This window comes from Notamacropus eugenii, chromosome 1, assembly GCF_028372415.1.
Source record: "Notamacropus eugenii isolate mMacEug1 chromosome 1, mMacEug1.pri_v2, whole genome shotgun sequence".
Lineage (NCBI taxonomy): Eukaryota > Metazoa > Chordata > Mammalia > Diprotodontia > Macropodidae > Notamacropus > Notamacropus eugenii.
In genome coordinates this window covers 441,114,193-441,133,942 of record NC_092872.1, presented here as the reverse complement: position 1 = coordinate 441,133,942, position 19,750 = coordinate 441,114,193, and the positions used below count along the sequence as shown (strand labels likewise).

At 39.8% G+C, this 19,750-nt stretch overlaps 1 protein-coding gene across 7 annotated transcripts in view; it reads left to right on the top strand.

Moving 5' to 3' along the window:
* The first annotated feature begins 2,930 nt into the window (after positions 1-2,930).
* The window catches only part of CDK5RAP2 (CDK5 regulatory subunit associated protein 2), a 157,366-nt gene continuing 140,546 nt past the window's right edge, over positions 2,931-19,750 (top strand). For 6 of the 7 annotated variants that reach the window (XM_072631764.1, XM_072631762.1, XM_072631760.1 and 3 more), the window contains exons 1-2: positions 2,931-3,161; positions 18,550-18,614. In XM_072631764.1, the coding sequence (XP_072487865.1) occupies positions 3,106-3,161; positions 18,550-18,614 (121 nt within the window). In that variant the 5' untranslated portion in view covers positions 2,931-3,105. The remainder of the gene's footprint in view (positions 3,162-18,549; positions 18,615-19,750) is intronic. The other variant, XM_072631763.1, reaches the window with a different exon arrangement.

Sequence of the window (19,750 nt, the reverse complement as noted above, 5' to 3'; positions counted from 1 at the left end):
AAGAGAAAATAATAATGTTATATAAAGTTCATTAATTTTGGATTCCATTCATTCATATTATATGACCCCAGATATTACCTTTTCACCATTCACAAAGAAAAAATGTGTTAATCAAATTAATGAAGAATGACTTTAGGCAAGACACTTCTCCTCTCTGTATCTCAATCTCTTCAACTCTAAAACCAGGATAACAATTACTTACCTGATGAGTCTGTTGTCAGAAAATGTTTTGGAAAACTATATGTAGACAAGCTATTTTTACTTAGTGTGCTGAAAGGCATATTCTACTGGAGTATTGTAGGAGTGGACCTTGTATTATACAACATCTGTCTTCCTAAAAAGTTGTGTAAGTTGAATTTCTGTAAGTAGAATATCCCATTTCAAATGCAGTAAGGATAGAACTATATACTGAGCGGTAGCATGAAGTAGTGAACACAGCAATGAATCTAGAAACAGGTGACGCCTGGCTTCAAATCTCTCTTGTTCAGGTGCATTTGACTCTTTGAGATCTCATGCACCATATCCTTCACTTTCTCTTGAAGTCTGTCCACGTTAATTCATTGTTTCCAAGATACCATCTATCCATTACATCCTTTGCTGTTTCCTTTTCCTTTTGCCTTCAATCTTTCCCAACATCAGGGTCTTTTCCAGTGACTCCCATCTTCTCATTGTATGGCCAAAGTAATTAAGTTTCAGCTTCAGTATTTGACCTTCGAGTGAACAGCCTGAATTAATTTCTTTGACTATTAACTGATTTGACCTCCTTGCTATCCAAGTGACTCTCAAAAGTGTTCTCCAGTACCACAAGTGGAAAGCATCTATCTGCAGCACTCAGCTTTCCTTACATATAGTTCACTTCATAGCCACACATTGCTATTGGAAAAACTAGAGCTTTGACTATACAGACCTTTGTTGGTAATGTAATATCTCTGCTTTTTAGTATGCTGTCCAGATTCGCCATAGCTTTGCTTCCAAAGAGCAAGTGTCTTTTAATTTCATAGATGCAGTTTCTGTCTGCAGAGATCGTTGAGCTTAAGAATATGTGAAATGTGACACCACTTCCATTTCTTCTCCCTCTATATTTGCCAGGAACTGATGAGACCAATTGCCAAGATCTTAATTTTTTTTTAATATTGAGTTTCAAGCCAGCTTTTCTACTCTCCTCTTTCACCTTCATCAAGAGGCATCTTAATTCCTCTTCACTTTTTGCCATCAGAGTGGTTGCATCTGCATATCTGAGATTGTTGATATTTCTTCCAGTATCTTTAATTCCAGTTTCTGATTTATCTGACTCCCTGTCTTAAACCAAGCAGTTGTTCCATGTTTAATTCTAACTGTTGCTTCTTAGCTCCCTTAGAGGTTCCTCAAGAGACAAAACAGATGATCTGGTAATCTCTTTGAGGTCTTGCCTCAACTTGTGTTGTGATCTACTCAGTCAAGGTTTTTGATATAGTCAATGAAGCAGAAGGAGATGTTTTTCTGGAACTCCCTTGCTTTTCTCCATAATCCAACCAATTTTGGCAATTTAGTTTCTAGTTCCTCTGTCTCTTTGAAAACAAGTTTGCTCTTCTGGTAATTCTCAGTTCACATATTGTTGAAGCTTAGCTTGCTGAATCTTAAGCATAACCTTGCTGGTATGTGAAACGAGTGTAATTGTTTGGTTATCTGAAAATTCCTTGGCATTGCCCTTCTTTAGGATTGGGAAATAAATTGATCTAGCTTAGCTAGATTTCTATCATCTCGGCCTTATTGTTAAAAATACTTCCTAAGGCCCACTTGACTTCATTCTCTAGGATGTCTGGCTTTAGATCTGTAATCATACCACTGTGGCTATTGGTGATGGTAAGATCTTTCTTGCATAGTTCTTTTATGTATTCTTGTCACCTTTTCTTCATCTTTTCTGTTTCTGTTAAATCCTTATCGTTTTTATCTTTTACCATGCCCGTTTTTGCACGGCACGTTCCCTCAAAAGCTCTAATTTTCTTGGAGATCATTTGTTTTTCTCATTCTGTTGATTTCTTCACATTCTCATTTAAGAAAATCTTATCTCTCCTTACTATTCTCTGGAATTCTGTCTTCAGCTGGGCATACATTCCCCTTTTTCCTTTACCTTCTGCGTTCCTAATCTCTAGTCAGTTATTTTCCTGACCATGGAAAGGAAAGATTGTGCAGCAATGGAAAGAAGATAGAATTTGGAGTCAGGAGAACTTGTGTTCAAGTTCAGGTTTTGTTATTTATTAAATGCATGACTTCCCTTCAGGGGAGCCTAGGCACCCTTGTATGTAAAAAAGGAAAATTTTAGACCAGACCATTTCTAAGTTTTTTCTTCTCCAGTCTAAATAATAAAAACTACTCCCATACAATCAATGATTATCATATTTACTCATTATCTAAGCAAGTTTGAGTATTTCAAGGAAATGATTTTTTTTTGTAAAATAAGTAGTCTTGGCTCCTTGTCCACCTTCATTTGTTTTATTGTCTGGATTCCGTACATCAAGTTTTCTTAAAGCGAGGCTGTCCCCCGATCTAACTTAAGGTCAGTGCCAGATTTTTTGCATATGAGGTCATTTGGAATAAGTTACACTCATTTCCAGAAGCTAAGACTTTTCAACCTAGTGTAGCTCAGGACAAATTTTGCGCCCAGAAATCTAAGTTGGTCAGAGCGCGGGCTCCTTTAGTTCTTTTGAAACGAGCTCGACGCAGAAGCCCGACTGCCCTTAAGTGACATGGCAGCCCCACAGTGTCCGCGGCGGAATGTGCCCTCAGCTATGATGGCGGCTGCCCTACCCTTGCCTGGACCGCGGCCCTTTGCCCTCAGTTAATATGGCGCCCTCTGGGATTTCCTCGGGACAGCCCTCATCCTGGCCCCGCCTCTTTGGCTTCAGGGGAAGCGCGGAAGCCCCGCCTCATTTCCGGAGAAAGCCGTCAAAAGAAAAAAAAGACTGAAAAAAGGCCCAGGAAGATGGCGGTGCTGGCGGGGCGGGGGCGGTGGCTTGGGGTTTGAATTCTAGCGGCGCCAGAGGAGTCTGGACGATCGGCTCCGCGGGTGGAGCGGGGGAAGGCCCCGCCTGGCCCGGGGAGCCGCAGCCAGCCGCTGCCGTCGCCATGGACTCGGTGCCGGGGGAGGACGCCACCCTGCCAGTGGGGCTCAACGGCAGCAGGTGGGCCTCGGCGGGCGGGTAGAGGGCGGCCGCCGCACGGGGGGCGCAGGCTCGGCGGCCCCGCGGGGTCCGCGCCAAGGGGGGTGGGGCTTAGTTCGTGAGAAGTAGTTTGGGACCAGCTTTTTGGGGGGTCCCTGGGGATGGTAGATAGGATTCGGGGTGCTGAATAGTTTGAATTGGGGGTGATGAAAAGGGATGGAGGTCAGTGTGAGGGTAATTTGTGGGGTGCTTTAGGGCCAGGTGAGGTTGGGAGGGGCTGAGATACTTCAGAGAAGGGGATGTTTGCGTGTGTAGGTGTAGTTTAAGGAGAGGGATAATTTGGGGGTGTAGAGGTAGCTTTGGGTGAAGGGGTGATTTGGGGATGGGGTAGTTTAGGGTAAAGGAATGAAGTGGAAGTGTAGGGGTGATATAGAGCGAAGGGGTGCTTGGGGTGTAGCAGTAGTGTAGGGCGAAAAAGATGATTTAGGGGTGTAAACAGTTCAGGGGGACATAGAGGTAGTTTGGGGTGAGGAGCTAATTAGGGGAATTTATGGTGGAGTGATGAATCAGGTTTCGGGTAGTTTAGGGGTGTGTGTGTGTGTGTGTGTGTGTGTGACTTTCAGGTGGGAGTGATTTGAGTATGGGGGTACTTCAAGACAAGAAATGATTTGTGCGTGTAATTCTGGGGTGAGGGGATGATTTTGAGGGGCAGTGTGCTTCATAGGGAGGGCTAGTTAGGGGTTTGGAGACAAAGAGTTAAAGAGTTCCTTGAAGATTCTCGGAGTCATCTGAGAAAAGACACAAGGAGGCCAGGGTCTCTGGCTTGCAAGTGGTGGGTGTAAGATGTAAGAAGACTGGACAGCTCGGAAGAGGCCAGGTTATGGGGGCCTTTGAAGAGCCAAACAGGATTTTATATTTGATTCTGGAGGCAATAGGAAGACTGGAGATTATTGGGGAGGGGACAATAGGCAATTTAGGAAAGTCACTTGGACAGATGAGTGGTGTATTTGTGTGGGGGAGAGACTTGAGGCATGGAGACCAAGGGCAGGCTATTGCAATAGCCCAGGCATGAGGTGGTAGGGATGTAGTTTGGGGATATGGGGAGTTGAGGTCAAAGACTTGAGTGATTGGGGGTTGCAGGGTTAGAGTTTAGGGTGGAGGGAATTTGAGGGTATGGAAGAATCATTTTAGTATGTGGGGGTGCAGTGGGACAAAGTGACTTGGAATTATAGAATAGTTTGTGTATGCAGTATACTTTGGTGAAGTCACTTCATGTGTAGGGATGATTTGAATGGAGAGTAGTTTATGTGAAGGTATGTTGAGAGATTCAGATAGGTGTAATAGTGGGATGTAGATAGGGGTACTGGAAGTAGTTTAAGGTACACTGGAAGGCAAGATATAGGAGTTGATGTGATTTAGGTTGCAGGAAATAGTTTTGGGTTCATTGTTATTGATAATCAAGGTGAGAGGTGGTGAGTACCAGAACTGAAGTGATAGTGAGTGGAGATAGGGGTCTGAGAATGTGAGAGTTGTTTGTGATTGTAGAATGCCATAATTTGGCAACTGAATGGATGTCAGGTGAGGGGGAATGAGGGGTTGAGTGAGGATAACACAGGGGTTACAAATCTGGGAGATTAGAAGGATGATAGTGTCTGACTGAAATAGGGAAATTTGGAAAAAGAGGGGATTGGGGAGGAAAGATGATGCATTCCGTTTTGGACATGTTGTTTGAGGTATCTAATAGCTGATGTGGGACTGATGCCAGGGAGACTGGGGCTTGTTATATAGATCTGGGAGTAATTTAGAGAGGGATGATAGTTAAATTGTGGGAGATAAATTGTAAAGGGAGAAAAGTGATTCTGCCTTAGGGAATACCTACAATTGGGGGGAAGCCTAAGATAGATGATAATTCACTAAAGGAGACTGAGGAGTGGTCAGACAAATAGAAGAACCAGGAGAAAGACATAGAAAGACTGAAAAGACCATCAGATTTGGCAGTTGAAAGATCATTGGTAATTTAGGGCAGCTTGGTGGTGCACTGGATAGAGTGTTCTGCCTGAAATTAGGAAGAGTCATCTTCTTGAGCTCAAGACACACTAACTGTGTGACCCTGGCCAAGTCACTTAACCCTGTTTACCTCAGTTTACTCATCTGTAAAATGAGCTGGAGAAGGGATTGGCAAACCACTCTTGTATCTTTGCCAAGAAAACCAAAATAGGGTTTGGAGAAGTTAGACTTGAATGAAAAATGACCACAAACTTTGGAGGGGACAGTTTCAGTTGAGTGATGAGGTTAGAAGCCAGAATACAAAGGCTGAAGTGTAAGAGGAGAAGAATTTGGCTGAGAAGTGGAGGAGAAAAAGGACAGTAGCTTGAGGGGAGATTGGTAGGATCTAATAAAAGGTTTTTTTTAAGTATAGGGGAGAATTGGACATGTTTGTAGGCAGTAGAGAAGAAACTAATAGAGAAAGGCTAAGAAGGGAATTGACTAAAGGTTCACTGAGCTGGAGGAGACAAAGATGGGATGAGATCTAGGAAGCACGTAGGGGGCTGCTCTTGACAAAGAGTGAGGCCACCTATATGTGGGGAGGGGAAAGTGAGGTTGGCTGTGACAAAAAAAAAAATCAAGCAGAAAAATCTGATAACAGTGACTGAGTTTGAATATGTATATATATCCAATATTCTGTCTTAGTGACTGCCAACTCCTGCCATACTGAAGCAGGTATGTTTCATTATCTGTGCTTTAGGGCCTTCACTAATTTTTTCCAGAAATTTGAAAAAATGTATTATTTAATTAGTTTATTTTCTTTTTAAATTTTTAGTTTCAGATTTTCTCTCTCCCTCTCATCCCTCCCCCACACACTATGAAGGCAAACAATATGATATCAATTATATATGTGAAATTATACAAAACATATTTCCCTATTAGCCATATCATAAAAAAATGCCAAAAAAATTAAAACAAGAAAATTTTATTCCAGTTTGCACTCAGAATTCATCACTTCTCTCTCTGGAGGTGGCTAGCATTTTTTCAACTTGAGTGCTTTGAAATTATCTTGGATCACAGTGTCTTTCACAGTGTTATATCATCATTATAACACTGCAGTTACTATATACAGGATCTCCCAGTTCTTCTCTCTTCATTTTGCTTCAGTTCATCTAGGTCTTGCCATGTTTTTCTGAAACCCCCCCCCCCCATTTCTTATAGTATGCCATCACAATCATAAACCACAACTTGTTCATCTATTCCTCAATTGATGAGCATCCCCTCTATTTCTAATTCTTTGCCACCACAAAAAGAGCTGCTGTAAATATTTTTGTACGTAGTGTTCTTTTTTCCTTTTTCTTGGGGTACAGGTCTAGTAGTGTTATTGCAGTTTTATAGCCCTGTGGGCATAGTTTGAGATTGTTCTCCAGAATGGTTGGACTTGTTCCCCACAGTCACTGTTCTGAACCTTTTTTCTGTCAAGACACTCCACTTTTATCTGCTGACAGTGTCCTAATTCACTGAAAAGATGGCTGTCATATAACATGAGATTCCCCCTTCTGTTTCTTAAAACTTTTGTTTGTCATTGCCCAATTTATCTTCTGTTCTGGTCACAGAAGAGGTATTTTTATTCTTCGCTAAGACTAGTCCCTCTCTACCTATCCTCTTGGTCCCATTTCTTACTGCTTTCTTCAGGACCTTGTTCCAACAGTTTTTAACATTTTCAGTTCTTTCTGTTATCTGGTTCCTTTCTGAATGTTAACAAATATACACTCTGCCTTCCAAGTCCTAGTAAACATTTCCCTTAAAATTTCTGTCCCATCTATTTCCTCCCTTTTATAGTTAAACTTCTGTAATTATTTACAGTCAATTTCCTTAGGACCCACTCTCTTAAGTATGTGTCAATTTAGTTTCTGTATCTATCACTTTATCAAAAAGGCTCTCCAGAGTCCCCAGTAACCTTTGTGCCAAACATATTGACCTTTTATCACTCTTCATCTTTCTTGACCTCTGCAGCATTTGACACTGTTAGCCATCTACTGTTGAATATACTTTCCTCCTTGGCTTCAGAGATACTATACTCTTTTTAGACCTCTTATCTTGGAAGGATCCTAGAATCTTAGTTCTAGAGCTGGAAGAGAGCTAAGGGATTAGCTAGTCCAGTGTCCCTATTTTATAGATGAGGAAACTAAGGCCCAGGGAATTCAAGTGACTTTGCTGAAGGTCATAGAAATCGTGAGCACCAGAGACAAGATTTAAGTCTAGGACATCTGATTCTAAACCCATTGTTTTTTTCCCATGGTACCATACTGTCTCCCCCATCCACTGGTTTGTCAGAAAATTGCTTTCAAAAGACAGTCTGGCTTTGATGGAGCCCAAAACTGACCTAGGGACTCATACTGTGAAAGACAACTAAGTTTCAGCTTCTCATACTTGTTAATTGAAATTGAAGCTACCAGTGCCCCAAAGGAACAGCCCAGAAATTATCTTACCTGGTTTGAACTTGGATTTTCATTAATAGGTTTCTGAAATTTTGAGAGCTTTGGCCTTCTGAGTGATTTGGCTTCTTGTTTCCTCTCACCTTGACTTTTCCTAAGTGACCTGCCACCTCCTGTCTTCCATACTTGGTAAGGAAGATCATGATTATATTCTAACACATGAAGGAAGCCTCTGGCACCCATGGTAGCGGCTTCAGTGACACCTTTAGTTGGGGGATGAAGCGGGGGACTGGTGACTGAGCTCCTCAAGCAGTTTTGAGTGAAAATTGGTAACTTTTGTCTCCCTGGCAGTCTGTAAGAGCACTACCCATTTGAGAGGATAGGAGGAGGGAAGGACAGACTACATCTTTGTCAGGGTTTTAGTGGCAGAGGAGAGGAGATGCGGAGATGGTGACAGGCATAAATGGTGAGCATAAGATTTCTTTGTTCAAGGGAAACATATCTTAAGTCCAGAGTTATTTCTTCTCTATTGGAGAGATTGAGTCCAACAGCTTCATTTTATACATGAGGAGACAGAGGCCCAGGAAAAGGAACTCACTTGTCCAAGGTCACTCAATAGTGGTAGAGCTTAGAAAGAACCCCAGCATTTCACATAAGCATGGCACATAGTAAGCACTTGATACATGTTTATTGACAGTGTGACCTGCCTCTTAAGAGCAGTGTTGCTTACTTACTACATCAGTGACCTTGAAAGTAGGGTCTCTGGAATGACCATTACCCCAAGGGTTACATGTCTTGACCCTAAGGAATCTTTGATCAGCCATTCAAAAGGTTGGAAGATGGGTTGCATTTCACTCTGCTATCTGCTTCTCCTTTCTCCCCCTCACCCCCAGATAACCAGCCAATTACAGTCTTACCTCCAGTATAACCACACCGTCCCCTTCAGAATTCCCCCACTCCCACTGTGGCTGTATTTCAGAGCTCTGGTCCGGTCCTTTTCTCTTTGTATACTGTCTCATTGGTGACTTTATCAGTTCCTATGGCTTAATTGTAATTTCTAATGCTGGTGACTCTCAGATATAATCTCTGTCCTCAACTCCAATCCACATCACCAACTGTCTATTGAGCATTTAGACCTAGGTGTCCCATAAGAGTCTCAAACTCCTCATGTCCGAAGCAGAACTCATCTCTTGCACCAGACTTATCTCTCTTTTGAACTTGGCCTATTTCTGCTTAGTGTACCAATTTCCTTGTAGTGCCTTGGGGTATCTCAGCCTTGGTGTTATCCCTAACTCCCCATTTACCCTCATCCCACGTATTTAGCCTTGTCATTTCTACCTCCATAGTATCTCTTCAGTATATTCCCTTCTCTCTGTGTACTACCTTAGATAAGAGCCTTACTTGGACTTTTACAGTAGCCTCCTAATTAAGTTTTCTGCCTCTAATCTGCTCTGTCAAATTCATTTTCGATACAGCTGCCAAAGTGGTTGTTGTAAAAGCTTGGCTTTGACCAGGTCACTGCTCTACCCAGTAAACTTTAGTAGATCCTTATTAGCTTTAAGCTCAAATATTATTTTAGCTTCATCTCATTTAAAAAATTTCTGTTTTGTGTAAATTTTTTAATTACAAAATTATTATTGCCATGGTTCATAATGTAAAATTTATAAATAAAAAAATAAAAACATTGTATTTTGGGAGTCTGTGTGTAAAATTTTTTTTTTTTTTACTTCCGGGGCATAGGGTTAAAAAAAACCAAGTCTTGAGACCACTCCATAGCACTACACTGCCTTTTAATTGTGTTTAATTCAAACACAATTCACATGAAGGGACCCAGTTTTAAATGCTGAGAAATGATAAAGTTGGGAAGATAGCCAGTTTCTCCATTGTATCCTTCCCTTGTCCCCAAAGTCAGCTTTTCCTCAATACCTGCTCTGAATTGTTACTACTTTGAATAACCTTTCAAGCTGATGAAATTCAACCCAAGTAGGAGCTGCCCAGAGGCTGAGGTTAAATGAGGCTGTTTCATATGGCTTCTCTGCAGAGGGTGGTGGGGAGGGGACAGGCCAGCAACAGTGAATAGGAGGTTCAGGAGTTAACTTGAGCTAATTAAGTATAGTAAATGCTACCTGCCAAACTTGAAGATATAAGGCAGAAGAGTTAATTAACTGTATGAGCTGGTAATAATAATAGTTGACATTTATATAGCTTCCATGTATTATCTCATTTATTCATCAGGACAACCCAGTGAGGTAGTTAACATTTTTTATGCCTGTTTACAGATGAAGAAAAGACTTGTCCATAGTTGCTTAGTAAATGTTGGAGCTGCGATTCAAATCCATGGATCTCCTGACTTCAGCCCTTCTTGGTCAAAAGATAGACTTACACACATTCTTTAAAACCTAGCTAAGTCACCAACGGTCTTTCCTAGACCAAAATCCAAAACTGAACACTGTGTAATTATGACACAAACGTTGGCCCTTGAGAAGAGTTGAGATAATATATCTCTTTCCCCACTTTGCCTTCATGGGGGAGTATGGGTATAGAAGATTATACATGTCGTTAGATAATTGGCTTTGCTGAATTGCTTATTTTCTCTTTTTTTAAATTTCATGTTAAAAGGAGAACTTTGGGCAATGGAGGGGGCAAGTTTATATTTGGAAGTGATAACAGTAAAACTAAACTAAAAAGACAAAAAGAAAATGATCTTTTTTGCTTCATGTAGTGTTTTGTACCTGTCTTAATTACTTATATTCTATTCTGTTTTATATTGTATGGTTACTATATACTTGTGGGTATATCATGGCCATCCAGCTAAACTATAAACTTCATATGGACAGTCTGTCTTAACTATCTGTAACTTTCCTCTCTCAACCTCCTACAATGCTCTGCTGTGAAATGACCCCAAAGGGATTGACCTGAGTATAAGGAATTGTTGAGGGTTGGAAGATGAGTTGCTTCCCCTCCCTTCCCTCTCCAGTCTGTCATAGATTTGCCTCCAACATAAATACACTGTCCTCTTCAACAGTATGAAGTAGGTACTTTAACTGTTGAATGAGTAATTGAGTGGGTATTATCACTAAACCTATAGGAAATAGTAAAACCATGGAGTCTCTGATTTTTTTTTTTTTAAAATAAGTAACTTGAAAGTTCAACATTCAAACTGACAATGTCACATAAGAAACCTGAGATTAAGCTACAGCTGCAAAATAACAAAACAAACAAAACAAAAAAACTTACTGCAGGGATTATATTTTGGTTCATATAAAATTATAGGAGGAAAATATGAAAGGCTGAGGGCTAATTTACCATTTAAATTTTGGTGCTGAAATCACTGTAGTTTCTTCTATTCTTGTTTCCCCATTGTGTAACATGTTTTAGTGATGAGTTTACCTATTTTTTTTTAAGATTTAAATTTATTTCTTTTTAGTTTTCCACATTCATTTCCAGAAGATTTTGAGTTCCAAATTTTCTCCCCATCTTTTCCCTTCCCTCACCCCAGAAGTGTTTGCTTCTGACTACCCCTTCCCCCAGTATACCTTCCTTTCTGTCATCTCCCCCTCTTATCCCCTTCCCCCCTGCTTTCCTGCAGGTGAAGATACCCAGTTGAATGTGTATATTTTTCCCTTCTTAAGCCAAATCCAACAAGAGTAAGATTCACTCATTCCTTCTCACCTTCCCCTCTTCCCCTCCACTGTAAAACCTTTTTCTTGCCTTTAAAAAAATTAATTAATTAACTTTTAGTTTTCACCATTCACTTCTACAAGATTGAGTTCCAAATTTTCTCCTCATCTCTCCCCTCTGCCCACCCCAAGAGGCATGCATTCTGACTATCCCTTCCTCCAGTCTGCCCTCCCTTTTATTACACCCCCCCCTTCCCTTATCCCTTTCCCCTTTGCTTTCTTGAAGGACAAGATACATTTCTATACCCCGTTGCCTGTATATCTTATTTACCAGTTGCATGTAAAAACAATTTTTTAATGTTTATTTTTAAAACTTTGAGTTCCAAATTCTCTCCCTTCTTCCCTTCCCACCCACTCTCATTGAGAAGGCAAGCAATATCTTGCCCCCCATTTGTTCTGTTCTTTCTTTTGACTGTCCTTGCTCAAAAGTATTTGCTTCTAATTACCCCCTCCTCCGATTGGCCCTCCCTTCTATCATCCTCCTGCCTTATCCCTTTCCCCCATACTTTCCTGTACTGTAAGGTAGGTTTTTATACCAAATTGAGTGTGCATGTTATTCCCTCCTTAAGCCAGATCCAATGAGAATAAGGTTCATCCTTTTCCTTTCACCTCACACCTTTCCCTTTCATTGAAAAAGCTTTTTCTTGCCTCTTTTTATGTGAGAGATAATTTCTCCCATTCTATTTCTCCCTTTCTCCTCCCAACATATTCCTCTTTCCCTCCTTAATTTTATTTTTTTAGATATCATCCCTTCATAATCAACTCATCCTGTGCCCTCTGTCTATATGTATATATATAATCCCTCCAATTACCCTAATACTGAGAAAAGTGTCAAGAGTTACAAATATTATCTTTACATGTAGGAATGGAAACAGTTCAACTTTAGTAAGTCCCTGATGATTTTTCTTTCCTATTTGCCTTTTCATGCTTCTTTTGATTCTTGTATTTGAAAGTCACATTTTCTTTTCAGCTCTGAATAGAAAGATTTTTCAACAAGAATGCTTGAAAATTCTCTATTTCATTGAATGACCATTCCCCGCCTCCACTCCCTCAAAGAATTATACTCAATTTTGCTGGATGGGTGATTCTTGGTTTTAGTCCTAGCTCCTTTGATCTCTAGAATATCATATTTCAAGCCCTCCAATCCTTTAACATAGAGGCTACTAGATCTTGTGTTATCCTTATTGTGTTTCTACAGTACTTGAATTGTTTCTTTCTGGATGCCTGCAATATTTTCTCCTTTACTTGGGAGCTCTGAAATTTGGCTACAGTATTCCTAGGGATTTTCCTTTTGGGATCCCTTTCAGGAAGCAGTTGGTAGATTCTTTTAATATCTATTTTACCCTGTGGTTCTAGAATATCAGGGCAGTTTTCCTTGATAATTTCTTGAGAGATGATGTCTAGGCTCTTTTTTTGATCATGGCTTTCAGGTAGTCCAGTAATTTTTAAATTGTCTCTCCTGGATCTATAGTCCAGGTCAGTTTTTTCCAGTGAGATATTTTACATTGTTATTTTTTCATTCTTTTGGTTTTGTTTTACAATTTCTTGATTTCTCATGAAGTCATTAGCTTCCATCTGTTCCATTCTAATTTTTAAGGAATTATTTTCTTCAGTGAACTTTTGGAATTCTTTTTCCATTTGGTCAATTCTGCTTTTTAAGGCATTCTTCTCCTCATTGGCTTGTTGGATCTCTTTTGCCATTTGGGTTAGTCTATTTTTTAAGGTGTTATTTTCTTCAGCATTGTTTTGGGTCCCCTTTAGCAAGCACTTGACTCATTTTTCATGATTTTCTTGCATCATTCTCATTCCTTATACCAGTTTTTCCTCTACTTCTCTTACTTGATTTTTAAAATCCTTTTTTGAGCTCTTCCATGGCAGAGACCAATTCATATTTTTCTTGGAGGTTTTAGATGTAGGAGCTTTGACTTTGTTGTCTCCTTCTGGTTGTATGTTTTGATCTTCCTTATCACCAAAGTAAGATTCTATAACCCTATTTTTTTTTTTCCTGTTTTTGCTCATTTCCCTAGCCAGTTACTTGACTTTTGAGCTCTTTGTCAAGGTAGTTCTCAGTTTCCAGTGGAGGTGGAGTGGTGTACTGTCAGCTGCTTGATCCCCTCACAATCTGTGGACCTAGAGCTCCAGAAACAGCTGCTGCTGCTACCTGTGTGTGATCATCAGCCCCCTCCACTGCCCTGGGGCTGAACCACTCTACTCTCTCACACAGGTCCAAAAAGTTTTTTCCACTGACCTTGCAATTTGTTCTTGGTGTTTTGGGGTAGAGAAGTCCGGAAACCACCATAGGTGCTAGTGATTCAGTACCCCTGAGACCTGCTCAGGTCCATTCTGTGCTGGTGCGACCCACGCTGGACTGTGGTGGAATAGATGTTTCCCATCAAGCTTCCAGGCTGTCTTGGGCTGGAGATTTGTTTCACTCCATCATTCTGTGGGTCCTGCAGCTCCAGAATTTGGTTAGAGTCCTTTTCTTGCTTCTTTTATTTGAGATAATTTACCCCATTCTATCTCTCCCTTTCTCCTTCTCCCAATATAGTCCTCTCTTGCCCCTTAATTTTGTTTTTAGATATCATCCCTTCATATTCAACTCACTCTGTGCCATTGATCTATCTGTCTGTTTCCTCCAGCTTTCCTAATACTGAGAAAGGTCTCATTTCTGTGTAGGATGTAAACAGTTCAACTTTAATAAATCTCTTATGATTTCTCTTATCTGTTTACCTTTTCATGCTGCTCTTGATTCTTGTATTTGAAAGTCAGATTTTCTATTCTGCTCTGTTCTTTTCAGCAAGAATGCTTGAAAGTCCTGTCATTCATTAAATATCCATTTTTTCCCCCTGAAGGATTATACTCAGTTTTGCTGGGTTGGTGATTCTTAGTTTAAATCTTAGCTCCTTTGACCTCTGGAATATCATATTCCAAGCCCTCTGATCAGTCTCCTTAGGCCTGCTCTGGCCTGGTCTGTGCCAGGTGCGGCCCACACTGAATTGTGCTCTGCTCCCTGCTGATGCAAAAGACCCTTTTTATGGACTTTCCAGGTTGTCTTGAGCTGGAGATTTGTTTCACTCTGTCATTTTGTAGGTTCTGTAACTCTAAAATTTGTTTAGTCATTTGTTTGCAGGTATTTGGAGGGCTTTGGGGGAGAGCTCAAGGAAGTCCCTGCTTTTACAAATCCCCAATCTTGTCTCCTCCCTTGTATCAGGCCTTTTTGTTCTTAAGCTCTCTAGCCTTTTTTGTCCTTTCATTTTGGAGCCAATTTGGGTTAAGGAACTTGCACAGGGTCACACAGCTAGTAAATGTCTGAGGCTGGGATTTGGACTCAGGTCCTTCTCACTCCAGGGCTGGTGCTTTATCTATTGCACCACCTAGCTGCCCCACTTTTCCAAGTCTTTCAAATATTTTTACCTCTAAATCATATCTCTGTCTCCTTCACTCTTTCTACATCCATTTCTGAATCCCTGGTACTGTGGAGTCAGAGAACTTAGGTTCAGATCCTACTTGTGATACATACTCCCTGTATAACCTCAGGCCTGTCACTTAACCTCTCACTATCTCATTGTCATCACCTGAAGAAAAAGGAGGGTGTGAGACTAAATGATCTCTGAGATCTCTTCCAACTTCTAGATCTTTGATTCCTTAATAATGGTGTTTGTCAAGGTTTTGTCTTTGGCTCTTCTCTGATTCATTTCCACATTTTAACCACTGCCTCTCTAGACAACTCTTAAATATCTCTCTCCAGTCTTAACCTCTTCTTTTGCTCTCTAGATACATATCCCTTTAACATCATCCTCCATTCTCTCCCCTTTGCCTCAGTATCTGGTGTAAAGGCAGTTTTCCTTGACAAGGCCAAATCACCACTCCAGTTGTGCCTTGATTTCATTCCTTTCTTTCTTTTCTTGGAGCTTGTCTTCATCAACCTCTCTTTATTCACTGACTTCTTCCATGCTGCCTACAAGTATACCCAAGTCTCCCTCATCCTTACAAAACCCTTGACACTGTCATCCCCTCAGTTTGAATGGGTATCTCAAATTTCTCATATCCTATTAACTTCCCATCTTCAAATCTGGCTTTTAATCCTTCCATTTCTCCAAGTTTACCATCTATTTCTTAGTTGTTGAATCCAGTGGTCTTTTCTGTGTTATCATTCTTCTTAGTCTCTGCTGTATTTGACATTGTAGATTACTACTCTTTTTTGGATAGTCTTTATTTTCTCAGTTGTTTTGTGACACTTTTTTCTTGTCTGCCTTAACATTCCTTCTCTTCATTACTGAATCATCATTCATGTTTCACTCCATATATGTTTGGTGCACTTGAGAATGTACTGTACTTAGGTGATCTTGTTGGCCTCCATAGGTTTAGTTAGTCAGTCAATACCATGTTTTAAACATTTCCTATGTGCTAAGCTCCATACTAAATTGAGAGTACAAAGAAAAACAAAAGCAGTCTCTGCCTTTAAGGAACTCAAATTCAAATGGAGGAGACAAAGCTGAATAGAAATTGGCACCTACAAGCTATGTAGAATACAAGAGAACATAAGAGAATAGATAGATGCTTGTCTCAAAGGGGAAGATCCTAGCAAATGGGGGTAGGAGTGTGGGGACCAGGAAAGTCCTCTTTTAGAAGTTGAGATTTAAAGTGAGATGCAAAGGAAGATAGGGAAGCTGAAGTGCAGAGGTGACAGGAATGGGAGACTGCAGTCAGGTGAAAAATATGGAGATAGGGGATAGAGAGTATCCTTTGTAATCCCTGTGACCTTGATGACTGAAAGAGAAAGTAAGGCTGATGACTTTGCCCTACTCTGCCTCACTTAAATCCAGTTTACATAGAAGTCAAGACATCACCCCATGATATCATTGGTCCTCTTCAAAAACTAGACATTTTACTACTTATAACTGAGATGTGCCTCAAGGTTCTGTCTTAGGACTTCTTTTCTCGCTTCCTTCTCTCACCTCATGAGCTTCCATGGCTTTAATTGTTATCTTTATGCAGATGATTCCTATCTGTCTATCTAATCTCTCTCTCTCTCTCTCTCTCTCTCTCTCTCTCTCTCTCTCTCTCTCTCTCTCTCTCTCTGTCTCTGTCTCTGTCTCTGTCTCTGTCTCTGTCTCTCTCTCTCTGTCACTGTCTTTCTTTCTCTCTCCATATCCCAAACAACCTATTTCCTCCCTTCTCAAACCCATCCCATTTCTGTTAAAAGTAGAACCAGGCTTCTACTTTTCTAACTTATCACTTGCCAGATCTTGTCCACTGTACATCCACAACATCTCTACAATTGGTCACATCTCTACTCACATAGCTACCCTACTTAAGGGTATTATTATTTCTTATATGGACTATAAAAGTAACCTGATTAACCTCAACACCTCATTTCTCCCCTCTCAAGCCCATCATCCTACATGATTTTCATTATAATAATGATAAACAGCATTTATATAGAGCTTTACTGTTTGCAGAGTTGATTCTCATAATAACCCTATGAGCTCGGTTCTACTGTTATCCCCCATTTTACAAATGAGGAAACTGAGACACAGAGAAGTTACATGACTTGCCCAGAGTTACACAGCTGGTGAGTGACTGAGGATGGATTTAAACTTAGGTCTCTCTGACTCCAAGTTTGGTGCTCTATCCATTGTATAATCTAGTTGCCCAGGTTTGACCATTTTACTTGGCTACTTGGTAAACTCTTGTAATTTTCTATTATCTCTGGGGTCAAATACAATTGTCTGAGTTTAGCATTTAAAGTTGTTAACTTAATTTATTAGATTCTACCTTTGTAGGCTTATTATTTATTACTCCAGTTCACATAGTCTGTGGTTCAACCAAACTGACCTTTTTGCTCTTCTCCACAAATAATCCTCCATCACTGTACAGGTTATTTCCCAACTTGGAATGTATTCCCTCTTTAGCCCTGACTCTTAGAATCCCTCGTTTCCTTTAAAACTCTGCCACTTTCTTCATGAAACCTGTTCTGTTCCAGTGCACTGCTTGTGTTCCTTCTTCCCCCCATTGCTTTATGTTTATTTTGTGTGTGTATGTATGTATTTGTAGGTCTCTTTATCTATTTATACACACATGCATGCACATATTTATACACATTCATACATATATGTATACACATGCACACCTATGCACATATTTCTCTTAATAGAATATAATCTTCTTAAATACAAGGATTTTTATTTCTGTCTTTTAATGTCCAGTCCCAGCACTGTACCTGACACATAATAGATACTTGATAAATACTTATTGATTGATTAATTGGACACCACTTTCTCCCTACCCCCCCCCCCCCCACGTGGAATTAATTCCTTACTTATGAATCTTCCGCTGGGACTTGCAAGTGAATACTTTTTTTTCTTCTTCTGTGGAATTCCTTCATGAGAATGCAAACATCACTACTTCCTATTTCATGATTCTTTGGATATACTACAGTTATATTTTCTGGCACAATAGTATTCAGTTATATTAATATATGATAGTTTTTTTTTGGGGGGGGCCATTTTCTGATCATTGGATATAGAGGTTGGTTCCATTATTGCTATTACAAATAAAATAGCCTTGAATATTTTTTGTACAGTTAGGCCATTTTTTTCCTCTTATGGTGCCTGTGGGAATGTTGTCCTTGCAATAGAATCATTGGGTCAAAAGGTATGATTGGTTTAATAACTTACATTGCCCTTTAAAATATTTGTATGTCTTCAACCACGCTCATAGTGTAATAAGGGCTTTTTCCTCTATCACTCTGCCAATATTGACATTTTTACATTTTTTACTTTTAATTTTTTACATTTTGGTGGATATGAAGTGGTATCTTAAGGTTTTCTTGTTATATATTTCTGTGATTTTTAAGGAATATAAGCATCTTTTCACATGGTTATTAACAGTATGTCACCCTCTGTGATGTCCACCTCAAAATTTAGGAATGTTTTTTGAATATTCCTAGTTTCATTTAGTAAGTTGTTACAGTTTTATCTGTATGTGTTTCTACTCCCTTTCCAACCTTTTTCTTTTTTTTGAGGCATTACAACCTCTTAGGATAATGAGTTCTCCATATTTATGTTTGTTCTTTACGATATCCTTGAAACACCTGAATTGGCCATCATTTTCCCAAGTCACATTCTAAAGATTTGTTGGTAGTGTCATTCCCTAGCTATATCATAGGCACATTTTCTTGATTTGTTGTTAGCCGAGGCTAGTATAGTTTAATGTCTTTTTAGTAGCCCTAGGCAGTCTTAGTATTGTCTGTTGTTAAAACTCTGTCTAATCTTTTGTTTTGTTGTGCATGTTTTTTCCTAGTGTTCTTATTTCAAATTTACCAGATGGTTCAGACATTGATCCTAATTTTGGTCTGGGATGCACTGGTAAGTACAGCAAATGATTTACTTTGTTCATTAAGAAGGAATCTAGACTGGCCATTCTTAGATTTATGGGGATGTCTAAGTGATAGTTAGGTCAAAAAATTAGGCTGAAATGGCCCTTGCTAAAGGGTAGTTGGTGGCTCAGTAAAAATTGTATCTTGTTTTTTAACTCTGCCAAATCCTTTTTGTGAAACTTCCTAACTCTTGTCTGCCAGCTGCATTCCAGTAACTTTGGGATGGAACTATTTGGATCATGTAGCTGGCTAGACCACAGGGAATGGCTCTTTGTAATTAATGACTGTATCATGCTTATTCCAGATTATTTGGCTCAAGATTTTTTGCGGTTTGTGTTTTGCTGTCATTATCAGCAGTTTCAGTTTTGTGGAAAATAAATGTAATCCCAAGAGAAAAAGAACTGATCGTGGGATCAGAAGACCTAGGTTTGAATTCTAATTGTAACCTATAGCAGTATGTGATCCTGGGCAAGTCATTCACCTTTCTGAGCCTCAGTTTACTGATTTTAAATTGTTGATGATGAGTTGATGTTCATCCACTCTGTTCTCCACCCAGAGTGGCCTGCTTCTGTTTTATGTAAAGGATATTTGATATCCCATCTTTGTACATTTGCATAGGCTATTCCTCAAGTCTTCAGTGCTTTCCCTTCTCATCTCCTCACTTTCAACACTTGGAACTCTAAGTTCTCATCAGACCATAGGCCCAAGTGCTACCTCCTTCCATAGACTACTTCTGCCTAGTTTCAAACCCCCACTCCTCCATTATTGTGTATTTATTTTGTATATACCCTTTATTCACTTATATGTGAACATAATATATCCCTCTCAAGGATGTAGTTCCTCAAAGGTACAAACTATTTCACTTGCATGTTTGGATTCCTAGCACCAACCACAATGCCTGGCATTTATGAAGTGCTTAATAAGTGCTTATTACTTGACTGTTGATTGAAAGGCGTGTTCTGAAGAAAGCAATTTGTAAACCTCAAAGTACTTTAGAAATGGGAGCTTTTATTTATGTGTCTTCTTTGGAAAAAACTAACGGTTTGGAATATCTTAAAGTACTAACATTGGATTTGGAATTGCTTATGGACATCACTTGGTCCAATCCTTTAATTTTATTAAGGA